Here is a 14,513-nt window from a genome sequence, read left to right as displayed (position 1 = left end):
AGCTGGAAAAGGTGGGAAAGCTGGGAGCTGGGAAAATTGTAAAATCTGGGAGCTGGGAAAGCTGGGAAAGCTGAGAGCTGGGAAAACTGGGAGCTGGAAAAGGTGGGAAAACTGGGAATTGGAAAAGGTGGGAGCTGGAAAAGCTGGGTGTTAGGAAAGGTGGGAGCTGGGAAAAATGGGAGCTGGGAAAATGGGAAAAGCAGGGAATTGGGAAAGCTGGGAAAATTGGAAGCTAGGAAAACTGGGAACTGGGAAAGCTGGGAGCTGGGAAAATGGGAAAAGCTGGGAGCTGAAAAGCTGGGAGCTGGGAAAACTGGGAATTGGGAAAACTGGGAGCTGGAAAAGGCGGGAAAGGTGGGAGCTGGAAAAGGTGGGAGATAGAAAAATTGGGAGCAGGAAAAGATGGGACCAGGGAAAACTGGGAGCTGGGAAAGGTGGGAAAACTGGGAATTGGGAAAGGTGGGAGCTGGGAAAATGGGAAAAGCTGGAAGCTGGGAAAACTGGGAGCAGGGAAAATTGGGAATTGGGAAAACTGGGAGCTGGAAAAGGCGGGAAAGGTGGGAGCTAGGAAAACTGGGAATTGGAAAAGGTGGGAGCTGGAAAAGCTGGGTGTTAGGAAAGGTGGGAGATGGAAAAACTGGGAAAATTGGGATCTAGAAAAGCTGGGAGCTAGGAAAAACTGGGAATTGGGAAAGCTGGGAGCTGGGAAAATGGGAAAAGCAGGGAACTGGAAAATCTGGGAGCTGGAAAAACTGGGAGCAGGGAAAATTGGGAGTTGGGAAAACTGGGAGCTGGGAAGACTGGGAAAGCTGGAAGATGGAAAAGGCAGGAGCAGGGAAAGCAGCCGTGGATGTGCCTGGGGACGGCCAGGGCCAGCCCCGGAGCTCCAGAGGCAGCAGATCCGGGCAGGGAGGAGCAGGGAAGGACAGACGGACAGAGGGAGCTGGAAGGACAGACGGACAGAGATGTGCCCTGGAAGGGGAGGATCCACCGGGAATTGGTTACTTATAACCACAGCCCTCACAGGAGAGGATCCGCAGGATGGGATGGGATGGGATGGGATCCATGGGATGGGATGGGATGGGATGGATGGGATGGGATGGGATGGGATGGGATGGGATGGATGGGATGGATGGGATGGATGGGATGGGATGGGATGTGATGGGATGGGATGGGATGGATGGGATGGATGGGATGGATGGGATGGGATGGATGGGATGGGATGGGATGGGATGGGATGGGATGGATGGGATGGGATGGGATGGGATGGATGGGATGGGATGGGATGGGATGGGATGGGATGGATGGGATGGGATGGGATGGGATGGATGGGATGGGATGGGATAGGGACAGGACAGGATGAGACGGGGCAGGGTGTTATGGGACAAGATGAAATGGAGATGGGATGGGATGGGATGGGATGGGGACAGAACAATATGGGACAAGATGAAATGGGAATGGAAGAGAATTGGATGGGGTGGATGGGATGGGATAGGGACGGGATGGGATGGACAGGACAACATGGGACAAAATGAAATGGGAAGGAAGGGGATGGGGATGGGGATGGGGATGGGGATGGGGATGGGATGGGATGGGATAGGGACAGAACAGTATGGGACAAGATGAAATGGGAATGGAACAGAGTTGGATGGGGTGGAACACAATGGAATGGGATGGGAGGGGATGGGATGGGATGGGGCAGGGTGTTATGGGACAAGAAATGGGGATGGCACAGGGACAGGATGGAATGGGATGGGATGGACAGGATGATGTGGGACAAGACGAAATGGGAATGGAAGAGAATTGGATGGGGTGGAACGGGATGGGATGGGATGGGATGGGGTGGGATAGGATGGGATGGCACAGCAGCACAAGGCCTGTTTGCGTTCCAGGATGAAATTAAAGTGGGAAGAGAAGCGTGAATTCACCGTGGGCATCTCCCAAGGCTGAACAGCTCCTGGCACACCAGCAAGTTCTGCCCAGCCCTTTTCCCTCCCCCAGGAACACCAGCCCGGGGCTGTGATTGTGAACAAACACCGCGTGCCCACAACCCCCCGCTCTCCCAGAGCCAGGAACATCCCCGAGCTCCGTTCCCAGCAGGGAACACCCTGCCCCGCTCCCGTGGGGACACTCGCAGCCCTCAGGGCCGGCCCGGCACCCGGCCAAGGGCTCTTTATCAACCGGCACCCAAAAGTCAATCAGGAGGACGCCGCCTGTTTTAATTAACAGCAATTTGGCTCTGCCGGGCGTGAGCAGCGTGCGGGGAGGGAGGGAGGGAGGCCAGAGACAAAACATGACCTTGTTGGTGCTGCGCACACAGCGGGACATTGTTTTCCCCTCTCGGCCTGGCCTTGGAGGCTGCGGGGCTGGTGGCACAGCTGGGCACAGGGGACAGGGGGTGCTGCCAGCCCTGGTGGGAGCAGGGAAAAGCGCAGGAAAAGTGCAGAGCTGGGGATTTGGTGCTTTAGAGCTGTTATCAGGGGATGTTGGAGGCTGGGAATGGGAAAAAAAGGGATTTTGGGAGCTCTCAGTGAATGCAGCACGGGCTGGGCGCTGCAGGGAGTGAATGGCACTGCTGGGTCCTGGCAGGGATCCAGCGCAAACAGCCCGCGAGTTTTATTCCATTTTCCTTTCCTCTCAGCTCTCCTATTCCGGGAAATCAGAGAGGAGGAATCACCCAGAGGGGGAAAACCTCGCTGTGCGTGTGCCAGGCTGCTCAGGGTGGTGACACGGGGTGACACGGCCTGTCCCCACAGCAGGACCTGTCCCCACAGCAGGACACCCCGGGGATGATGGGGCTGGGATGAACAGGACCCTGGAATGAGCAAAAACCTGGGATGAGACACCCTGGGGTGACAAGACCATGGGTTACAACCATGGGGTGACAGGACTGAGGCCACCTGCACCAGGACAGTTCTGGAGGGGACAGGAAGGGGACAAGTGGCACCGTGGGACCGTCCCAGATGTGACAGGGATGGGGTGAGCAGCACCCTAAAGGTGACAGGAATGGGATGAGCAGCACCCCAAGGGTAACAAGGATGGGGTGAACAGGACCCTAAAGGTGACAGGGCCGGGTGAGAGCACCCCAAGTGTGACAGGAATGGGGTGAGAGCACCCCAAGTGTGACAGAGATGGGGTGAGAGCACCCCAGGGGTGACAGGGCTGGGCAAGCAGCACCCCAAATGTGAGAGGAATGGGGTGAGCAGCACCCCAAGGGTGGCAGGGCTGGGTGAGAGCACCCCAAGAATGACAGGGATGGGGTGAGAGCACCCCAAGGGTGACAGGGCAGCACCCCAAGGGTGACAGGGATGGGGGCACGGGCACTGCAGGGGTGACAGGGATTGGGGCAGGGGCAGCCGGGGGTCCTGGAGTTGGGGGGAACAGCACCCCGAGGGTGACAGGGATGGGGTGAACAGGACGCCAGATCTGTCAGGGATGGGCGAGCAGCACCGCGGGGGTGACGGAGCTGCCGTGAGACCCCACCCAGGAACGGGGGTACCCCAACCCCCCCGCCCCGACCCCCGGGGCCGCACCCGCGGGGAGGGGGCTCTGCTCGGGCCAGAACCCCCCGGTGCGGGCGGGGCGGCGGCTCCGTCGCTCTCCCCCCGCCCCCGGGGCGGGCTCGGCCCCGTCCCGCCCCCGCCCCTCGCCTTATCAGCGGCCGGCGGGGGGCTCGCCCCACTCCCGCCCAGCGCAGCCGCCGCGGCGGGGCCGGCAGCTCCCCGAGGCCGCACCATGGGCAGCCAGGGCTCCAAGGCGGCGGGCGGCGACCCCGACACCGCCAAGGCCAACGGGCAGGTGCGTACCGGGGGCACCGGGGGGCTCCGCTCGCTCCGCCGGGACGGGCGGCGGCGCGGACAAAGCGCGGCGGGGAGGGCGCGGCGATGGAGCCGCGATGGAGCCGGGGGAGCCCTGCAGCCGCTCGGGGGGACTCTGCAGCCCCGCGGGTACCGGGGGATGCGGCGCCGCCCGCGCCGCGCCCCGGGCTCCCCCCGGCACCGGGCGGGTCCCGTCCGCCGCCGCCGCCGCCCCGGTAGCGCGAGCGGAGCGCGGGCGCCGCCCGGTGGTGGCGGTCTGGGCCCCCCCACAGCGAGCGGATCCCCCCGTGAGACCCCAACCCGGGCTCTTTGCACCCCCTTTTTGTGGCTCCTTTCCTCGGGGGAGCCCCGCGCTGTGCCCGGTGCTCCCCGTTTCCACCGGCTCCAAACCCCCCTTGTCCCCGTGCTCGGTGCCTCCGTCCCCGTCTCCTTCCCCGCGGTGGATCCCCCTGTGCTCGGTGCCCCCCGTTTTCCCCGGTGGATTCCCCCCGTGCTCGGTGCCCCCCATTCCCGGTGGATTCTCCTCGTTTCCCCCGGTGGATCCCCCCGTGCTCGGTGCCCCCCATTGGATCTCCCCCGTGCTCGGTGCCCCCCGTTTTCCCTTGGGACGCCCTTTGTGGGGTGCGGGGGATTTGGGGAGGGGGCTCGGGGGTCCCGGCGGTTCCTGACGCGCTCCCCCCCCGCAGGAGAACGGCCATGTCATCTCCAACGGGGACATGACGCCCAAGGCGGGGGTCGAGGCTGCCCCCCAGAACGGGAACGGCTCGGCGGAACCCCCCAAGGAGGAGAGCGAGGCCCAAACGGGGGGCGCCGACAGCATCGAGCCCGCCCCGGCCGCCGCCGAGCCCGCCGAGGGCGAAGAAGGGGCCGCGACCCCCAAGGAGGACGCCCCTAAAAAGAAGAAGAAATTCTCCTTCAAGAAACCCTTCAAGCTGAGCGGGATCTCCTTCCGCAAGAACAAGAAGGACGCCGGGGACTCCTCGGGCTCCTCGCCGACCGAGGAGCGGCGCGGCAGCGAGGAGAGCCCGCCCGGGGGGCTGCAGCCCTCGGCGCCCCCCGAGGAGGGGCAGGAGGGCGGGGAAGCCGCGGGCAGCCGGGAGGAGGAGGAGGAGGAGGAGAAACAGCAGCAGCAGCAGGGAGGGGAGAGCCACGGAGACACCGCCAAAGCCGAGGAGCCCTCGAAAGGAGCGGGGCCGGAGCCCGCGGCGAGCCCGGAGGAGCAGAAGGAGGAGTAGAGACCGCTCGGGCACCGTCCTCAGCGGGGACATCCCCGAGCAGCGCGGGGACTCTGACACCGCCCCGACCCTCCCCGAGCAGCGCGGGGACACTGACACCGCCCCGACCCTCCCCGAGCAGCCCGGATCCCCGGATTGTCACCCCTGGGGACTCTGACACCGCCCCGACCCTCCCCGAGCAGCCCGGATCGTTCTTACCGGGGGCTCTCACACCAACCCGGATCCCCGGATCGCCCTCACCGGGGACTCTCACTGCCCTCAGCCCTCCCTGAGCAGCCTGGATCACCCTCGACCCTCTCCGAGCAGCTTGGGGACTCTCACACTGCCCTCGATCCTCCCCGAGCAGCCCTGACCGTCCTCACCGGGGGCTCTCACGCCACCCTCCGTCCTCACGGGGACTCTTAAACCATCCCCGAGCAGCCCGGATCGTTCTTACCGGGGGCTCTCACACCACCCTCGACCCTCCCCGAGCAGCCCCGGATCATTGATCGCCCTCACCGGGGGCTCTCACCGTCCTCGACCCTCCCTGAGCCGCCTGGATCGTTTTTACCGGGGGCTCTCACACCGACTCCGATCCCCCCCGAGCAGCCCGGATCCCCGGATCGCCCTCACCGGGAGCTCTAGCACCGCCCTCCGTCATCACCGGGGACTCTCACACCGCCCAGGACCCTCCCTGAGCAGCCCCGGATCGTTGATCGCCATCACCGGGGGCTCTCACACCGACCCCGACCCTCTCCGAGCAGCCCGGGGACTCTCACACTGCCCAGGAGCCTCACCGGGGACTCTCACGCCACCCTCCGTCCTCACCGGGGGCTCTTAGACCATCCCCGAGCAGCCCGGATCGTTCTTACCGGGGACTCTCACACCGACCCGGATCCCGGATCGCCATCACCGGGGGCTCTCACACCGCCCTCCGTTCTTACCGGGGGCTCTCACACTGCCCGGGACCCTGCCCGAGCAATCCGGATCGTCACCACCGGGGGCTCTCACACCAACCCGGATCCCGGATCTCCATCACCGGGGGCTCTCACACCAACCCGGATCCCGGATCTCCATCACCGGGGGCTCTCACACCAACCCGGGTCATTGATCGCCATCACCGGGGGCTCTCACACCAACCCGGGTCATTGATCGTTTTCCCGGGGTCTCTCTCACCGCCCCCCGTTCTCCCCGTTGTCCCCGGGCCCGTCCCGGCCCCTCCCGCCCCCCGGACTGACCGCACGCCCCGCGCTCCCTCCCCGCCCACCCTCGCTGGGTTTTTCTCTTTCTCTCTCTCCCCCCTTCCCCGTAGAAAACGCTGGTTTGGATTCCCGCCGCCGCCACTTGGAGCAGTTTGAGCTGAATTCTTTGGGAAAATGGAAAAATGGAAAAAAAACCCAACAATAACAACAAAATCAAGCAGCTGGGGAGGAAGGTTTGTCCCGGACGCCTCTGGAGTTACAGTTTAAGAACCCAAATCCTGCTCTGGATCTCTGCAGCCTCCAGACTGTCCCCTCTCCTCTGACTGTTCCATGGGATTTCGGATTCATTTTTTAATTATTTTTTTTACCCTTTTATTTTTTCTCTTTGTTTCTCAGTTCGCATTCCCGGTTCTGGCTTTTCATTTTCGAGTATTTCGTGCTTTTTTTAAATTTTTTTTTTTATTATTTTTTCTCTAGAAATCGATGGTTTTCCAAAAGCTAATCTGGTTCGTTTTTTTTATAATGTCTCCTATTGGCTTAAAACCATAAAGCTTGTAAGTGCGCTGTGTTTAATTCTGCTTTAAGGGATCATTTTAGGGTGTGGGGTGGTCACAGGGGGGCCCTACCAGCTGTAAAATGTGAAGCCAACCTTGTTTATTTCTTTATTTTTTTTCTCTGTGTAAATAATTTTTTTAACGGCAAAAAAAAAAAAAAAAAAAAAAACCAAAAAAAAAAAAGCTTGATTTGCGATTTTCTAACTTGTAAAAAAAATACGAAAATCTTAAGAAAGGACAAAAAAAAAAATTAAAAAAAACCAACCAAACCAGCGAACAAAAGCTGTAAGATTTGAAAGGAATAAATGGTGACCCCTTTTCGGGAGAGCTCGAGTCCTTCTTGTCCTGGCAGTTGCTGATTGAGCGCAGCAGCTGCTGCCTTTAATTAGCGCTCGCTGTTAATTGACCGGCAGCAGATGCAGCCACAAAGGACCTTCCCAACCCATCCCCGCCGCTGCTCAGCTGCCGGCCCTGCGCCTCTTCTCCTCCCAAAGCCTCGATTTTTATTTTATTTCCCCATTCAAAAATTGAAAAGAACTCCATTTTCCCAGAAAAAAAAAAAAAAATTTAATTCATTTTCTTAATTAATTAAATTATTATTATTAATACGTCTTTAAAAAAATTCATTTTCCGAGAAAAAAAATTTTAAAATTTTAATTTTCTTAATGGAGATAATTAAATTACGACTAAAATTTAAAAATTCATTTGCCTAGGAAAAAAAAAACATTAAAAATTCATTTTCTTAATGAAAAGAATTAAATTATGACTAAAATTTAAAAATTCATTTTCCTAGAAAAAAATTGAAAAAAACTTTCATGTTCTTAATGAAAAGAATTAAATTAATATTAAAGTTGAAAAATTCATTTTCCTAGAAAAAAACATTAAAAATTCATTTTCTTAATGAAAATAATTAAATTATTATTAAAATTTTAAAATTCATTTTCCTAGAAAAAAAATTTAAAAATTAATTTTCTTAATGAAAAGAATGAAATTCTTATTAATACATTTTGAAAAAATTCATTTTCCTAGAAAAAAATTGAAAAAAATTTTCATGTTCTTAATGAAAAGAATTAAATTAATATTAAAATTTAAAAATTCATTTGCCTAGAAAAAAAAACATTAAAAATTCATTTTCTTAATGAAAATAATTAAATTATTATTAAAATTTTAAAATTCATTTTCCTAGAAAAAAACATTAAAAATTCATTTTCTTAATGAAAAGAATTAAATTCTTATTAATACATTTAAAAAAAAATTCATTTTCCTAGAAAAAAATTGAAAAAAATTTTCACGTTCTTAATGAAAAGAATTAAATTAATATTAAAATTTAAAAATTCGTTTTCCTAGAAAAAAACATTAAAAATTCATTTTCTTAATGAAAAGAATTCTTATTAACACATTTTAAAAGAAATTCATTTTCCTAGAAAAAAATCGAAAAAATTTAATTCTCTTAATGAAAAGAATTAAATTATTACTAAAGTTGAAAAATTCGTTTTCCTAGAAAAAAAACATTAAAAATTCATTTTCTTAATGAAAAGAATTAAATTATTACTAAAATTTAAAAATTCATTTTCCTAGAAAAAAATTGAAAGAAATTTTCATGTTCTTAATGAAAAGAATTAAATTAATATTAAAATTCAAAAATTCGTTTGCCTAGAGAAAAATTAAAAATTAATTTTAATGAAGATAATTTCATCATTATTATTATTATTATTACTACTACTATTATCATCATTATTATCATTGCTATTACTATGGGGGTTTCACTCAGCGTGAAGCTCCCGATTTAAATCCCGATTTAATTTCAATTTATTCATTTGTTAAAGCGCGGGATCCGCTGGAGCGCAAAGGGCGCGGCCGGGAGCAAAACCAAATCCCCAACAAAGGGAGGAGGAGGAGGAGGCGCCAATGGAGCCTCTGGCCCTGCATTTCCTGCATTCCCTGCATTTCCTGCATTGCCTGCATTCCCTGCATTTCCTGCATTCCCTGCATTTCCTGCATTCCCTGCATTTCCTGCATTTCCCGCATTTCCCTGCATTTCCCGCATTTCCTGCATTCCCTGCATTCCCTGCATTCCCTGCATTTCCCGCATTTCCTGCATTTCCTGCATTTCCCGCATTCCCTGCATTTCCCGCATTTCCCGCATTCCCTGCATTTCCCTGCATTTCCCTGCATTCCCTGCATTTCCCTGCATTTCCCGCATTTCCTGCATTTCCCTGCATTTCCCGCATTTCCTGCATTGCCTGCATTTCCCGCATTCCCTGCATTTCCTGCATTTCCCGCATTCCCTGCATTTCCCTGCATTTCCCTGCATTTCCCGCATTCCCTGCATTCCCTGCATTCCCTGCATTCCCTGCATTCCCTGCATTTCCCTGCATTTCCTGCATTGCCTGCATTCCCTGCATTTCCTGCATTTCCCGCATTCCCTGCATTTCCCGCATTTCCCGCATTTCCTGCATTCCCTGCATTTCCTGCATTTCCCGCATTTCCTGCATTCCCCTGCATTTCCTGCATTCCCTGCATTCCCTGCATTTCCCGCATTCCCTGCATTTCCTGCATTCCCTGCATTCCCTGCATTTCCCTGCATTCCCTGCATTTCCCGCATTCCCTGCATTCCCTGCATTCCCTGCATTTCCCGCATTTCCCGCATTCTGCCCCTTCCCGTTCTTCTCCTCCATTTGGTGCCTTTGCTCCCAAATTTCCCAGCCCCAGCCCCTGATCCTGATGGTTTGGTGGGAGAAAAAGCAGAAAACAACAACAACAACAACAACAACAACAAAATGGAAATAAAATAAATTTCAAAGCGTTGTTTGCACCGCGGTGAAGGGAAGGAGCAGCTGGGCTTCAGGTAGGTGGGGATGTCCAAAAATTCCAATTTTTTGTGCAAGGAGAGCAAAATCAGGGATTTGTTTCCTCATGGGATTCGTTTATTTGAGTAGAAAGGTGAAATAAATGGATTTTTTAGCCAATTTTGAAGGATTTGGGAACATCTGGGCTTGAGGTAGGTGGGAATGTCCAAAAATTCAATTTTTTTGTGCAAGGAAACCAAAAACAGGGATCTGCTCCTCAAATTGATCCATTTATTTGAGTAGAAGGGTGAAATAAATGGGTTTTTTAACTCAATTTTGAAGGCAAACTGGGATTTGGAAGCATCCGGGCTTGAGGTAGGTGGGAATATCCTAAAATTCAATTTTTAATGCAAGGGAACCAAAATCAGGGATCTGCTCCTCAAGTTGATCCATTTATTTGAGTAGCAGTGTGAAATAAATGGATTTTTTAGCCAATTTTGAAGGGGGTTTGGGATTTAGGAGTATCCGGGCTCCAGGTAGGTGGGGATGTCCAAAAATTCAAATTTTTTTGTGCAAAGAAACCAAAATCAGGGATTTGTTTCCTCATGGGATTCGTTTATTTGAGTAGAAAGGTGAAATAAATGGATTTTTTAGCCAATTTTGAAGGATTTGGGAACATCTGGGCTTGAGGTAGGTGGGAATGTCCAAAAATTCCATTTTTTGTGCAAGGGAACCAAAATCAGGGGGATGATTCCCAAATGCATCCATTTCTTTGAGCAGAAGTGTGAAATAAATTGAATTTTTACCCAATTTTAAAGGAATTGGGAGCATCCAGACTCGAGGTAGGTGGGAATATCCATACAAATTCCATTTTTTTGTGCAAGGAAACCAAAATCAGGGATTTGTTTCCTGATGGGATTCATTTATTTGAGCAGAAGGGTGAAATAAATGGATTTTTAACCCAATTTTGAAGGGGGTTTGGGATTTAGGAATATCCAGGCTCCAGGTAGGTGGGAATGTCCAAAAATTCCAAGTTTTTTGCAAGGGAACCGAAATCAAGGATCTGCTTCCCAAATGGATTCAATTATTTGAGCAGAAGTGTGAAATAAATTGAATTTTTAGCCAATTTTGAAGGATTCGGGAGCATCCAGACTCGAGGTAGGTGGGAATATCCATAAAAATTCCAATTTTTTGTGCAAGGGAACCGAAATCAAGGATCTGCTTCCCAAATGGATTCAATTATTTGAGCAGAAGTGTGAAATAAATGGAATTTTTAGCCAATTTGGAAGGATTCGGGAGCCTGGCAGCCGCTTTAGGAAAAGGGAATTCAGGGAGATCCCGCTGGAATTCCGGAGTTTTGTCCCCAAAGGGGAGGATGTCACGGGAGGGAGGGTGGGGCTGCTCCAGCACGCACAAAATTTGCTTTTTTTCACTCCAAAAAGAGCAAATTTGGGGTTTTGTGGCCATTTCGGGTGTGGTGAACGCTCAGCTCCACAATGGAGCTGCTCATAATTAAATAAATTGATTTTATCCTCTTGGATTGTGGATAAAAGCATTGAAATTCAGGCCAAAGATGAATTAAATGCTGAATTTCCCATCATTTATTATTCCCAAATTGCTCCGTTTTAACCACAAAGGGTCAGGGGTCAGGACCCAGCTGGAATTTGGGAATAAAATCACCAAAAAAATCAAAATTCCCCAAAACCCAGCAGGTTTGGAGTTCACTTTTCAAGACAGAGGGAGGATCTTTTTTAAAAAGTCAAATCCCAAAATAATTTACAAAGGAAATAACAATTTCCAAAAGAGATTCAAGGAGTTTTTTAGGTGTAGGATAAATAAATAAATGAAATATTTTGGTGGCTGGAATTAAACCAACATTCCTCAAAGGAGGAGGGAATAATATCTTTTTTATATATATATAATAGAAATATTTATATTTATTTAATATATAATATATAATATATTGCATATTGTATATTATATATTATATAATATAAAAATATACTATGTATAATATATAGTATATAATATATAATAATATATAATATATATTATAATATATAGTATATAATATATAGTATATAATATATACTATATATTATATATTATATAATATAATATTATATAATATATAATACGAAATATATAATACAATATATAATATATAATGTAATATGTAATATGTAATGTAATATATAATGCAATATAATGTAATATAATGTAATGTAATGTAATATAATATAATATAATATAATATAATATATAATATTATATTATATTATATTATTATATATGATAATATAATATAATATAACAATATATAATATAATATAATATAATATAATATAATATAATATAATATAGTATAATATAATATAGTATAATATAGTATAATATAATATGTAATATAATATAGCCTTATTTTTCCTACCTTAATTAATTATTAATGCCTTATTTTTCTTACCTTAATTAATTATTAACGCTTCATTTTTCAAACCTTAATTCCACCTCTCATTTTTTCGTTGGGATCTCCATGAAATCCAAAAAAAAAAAAACCTCTGAAAAGTAATGAATTAATTAAGGAAAAATCAGACCAAGCATAGAAACGGAGCAGTTTTATTACAAAGGTTCTGAAAATCCAAAATATTCTTCTTTAAAAAACCACAAGAGATTTTTTTTTGTTTTTCCCTCCCAGACACAAAGTTACACTGATCTCTCTCTCTTTGTTTCACATAAAAACACCGAAAATTCAGAGTGAAAACCTCACTCAGACCCCAAAGAGACTTCAAAAACTCCACGTGAGAAAGGGGAAAAAAGGGAAAAAAAAAAAGGGAAAAAAAAAGGGAAAAAAAAGAATTAAAAAATCAACCCTTTGCAAAAGAAGCCGGGGGAAGTTTTAGCAGCATTATTGGAGTTGAAACCTCAGCAGTGCAACAGCAAAAAAAATTCCTGTGGAATTGGAAAATTCCAGAATTGCACAGGGATCCCCCTGAGGAAGGAGAGCAGACTGAAAAAAAGGGAAAAAAATTCAAATATTTGGGTTTTTACCGCATGAAAATTGGGGGTTTTTTGGCATTTCTGGCTGTGGAAAAGGGGAGGAAGGGGAGGTGAGGGTGAGGATGGAAATGGGTTGGGATTTATGTACTGGCTTTGGGAGGGAAATTCAGATGGAAAGTTGGGTGAAAAATGAGGGAAAATGAGGGGAAAAATGAGGAAAAATCAGGAAAAAATCGGGGAAATAATCAGGAAAAATCAGGGGGAAAATGAGGAAATAATACAGAAAATAATCAGGAAATAATCAGGAAAATAATCAGGAAAAAATCAGGAAAAAATCAGGGAAAATCAGGGAAAAAAAGAGGAAATAATAAAGAAAATAATCAAGAAATTATCAGGAAAATAATCAGGAAAAAATTAGGAAAATAATCAGGAAAATAATCAGGAAAAATCATTAAAAATTCAGGGGAAAAATCAGGAAAATAATCAGGAAAAATGAGGAAACTAATCAGGAAAATAATCAGGAAAAAAACCAGGGAAAATGAGGAAAATAATCAGGAAAAAATCAGGGAAAAATCAGGGAAAAAAAGAGGAAATAATCAAGAAAATAATCAGGAAATAATCAGGAAAATAATCAGGAAAAAAATGAGGAAAAAATCAGGAAAATTATCAGGGAAAAATCAGGAAAGAATCAGGAAGAAATCAGGCAAAAAATCAGGAAAATAATCATGAAAAATCAGGGAAAAATGAGGAAAATAATCAGGGAAAAATCAGGAAAGTAATCAGGAAACAATCAGGAAAAAATCAGGAAAATAATCAGGGAAAATGGGGAAAAAATGAGGAAAATAATCAGGAAAAAATGAGGAAAATAATCAGGAAAAGAGGGAAAAATCAGAAAAAAATGAGGAAAAAAATGAGGAAAATTATCAGGGAAAAATCAGGAAAATAATCAGGAAAAATGAGGAAAAAATGAGGAAAAATTCAGGAAAATAATCAGGGAAAATGGGGAAAAATGAGGAAAAAATGAGGAAAAAATCAGGAAAAATCATTAAAAATTCAGGGGAAAATCAGGAAAAAATCAGAAAAAAATGAGGAAAAATGAGGAAAAATTCAGGAAAATAATCAGGGAAAATGGGGAAAAATGAGGAAAAAATGAGGAAAAAATCAGGAAAAATCATTAAAAATTCAGGGGAAAATCAGCAAAAAATCAGAAAAAAAATGAGGAAAAAAATGAGGAAAAAATCAGGAAAAATTTGGATTTTTTAGGGACACCCTTGAAGAAAAGATGTCAAAGATGTCAGGAAATAAAAACCAGATAAAAAATCCCAACCCATCCATGGACACTGGATGCAAATCTTGGAAATAACCACCCCTGAGGGTGATTTTATTTTATAATTTTAATTTATTTTCCAGATCTGGGGAGGCTGATTTTATTTTATAATTTTAATTTATTTTCCTTTATTTTATAATTTATTTTCTTTTATTTTATTTTATAATTTTAATTTATTTTCTTTTATTTTATAATTTATTTTCTTTTCTTTTATAATTTTATATTTTCCAGATCTGGGGAGGCTGATTTTTATTTTATAATTTTATATTTTCCAGACCTGGGGAGGGTGATTTTATTTTATAATTTTATATTTTCCAGATCTGGGGAGGATGATTTTATTTTATAATTTTATTTTTTCCAGATCTAGGGAGGGTGATTTTATTTTATAATTTTATATTTTCCAGATCTGGGGAGGATGATTTTATTTTATAATTTTATTTTTTCCAGATCTAGGGAGGGTGATTTTATATTTTCCAGATCTGGGAAGGCTGATTTTTATTTTATAATTTTATATTTTCCAGATCTGGGGAGGGTGATTTTATTTTATAATTTTATATTTTCCAGATCTGGGGAGGCTGATTTTTATTTTATAATTTTATTTTTTCCAGATCT

The 14,513-nt window shown here is 46.4% G+C and overlaps 1 protein-coding gene across 1 annotated transcript; it reads left to right on the top strand.

Annotated features, from left to right (window-relative positions):
* The first annotated feature begins 3,697 nt into the window (after positions 1-3,697).
* Positions 3,698-5,117, top strand: MARCKSL1 (MARCKS like 1). Its single transcript, XM_054292354.1, has 2 exons — positions 3,698-3,798; positions 4,505-5,117. The coding sequence occupies exons 1-2, from the start codon at positions 3,736-3,738 to the stop codon at positions 5,051-5,053; spliced, it is 612 nt and encodes a 203-aa protein (XP_054148329.1). The 5' UTR covers positions 3,698-3,735; the 3' UTR covers positions 5,054-5,117.
* Positions 5,118-14,513: the final 9,396 nt, after the last annotated feature.

The sequence above is a fragment of the Melozone crissalis genome, unplaced genomic scaffold, assembly GCF_028551555.1.
Source record: "Melozone crissalis strain CALT ecotype California unplaced genomic scaffold, PUWL_Pcris_2 ptg000108l_1, whole genome shotgun sequence".
Classification (NCBI taxonomy): Eukaryota; Metazoa; Chordata; class Aves; order Passeriformes; family Passerellidae; genus Melozone; species Melozone crissalis.
Note: the sequence above shows the minus strand (reverse complement) of the source record. Positions and strands in the feature narration are given on the sequence as shown.

Excerpts from the sequence above, each read along its gene's own strand:
- MARCKSL1 (XM_054292354.1), top strand. The coding sequence starts at position 3,736 with ATGGGCAGCCAGGGCTCCAAGGCGGCGGGCGGCGACCCCGACACCGCC. Across the intron at positions 3,799-4,504 it reads CCGCCAAGGCCAACGGGCAG|GAGAACGGCCATGTCATCTC; the intron begins GTGCGTACCGGG and ends CCCCCCCCGCAG.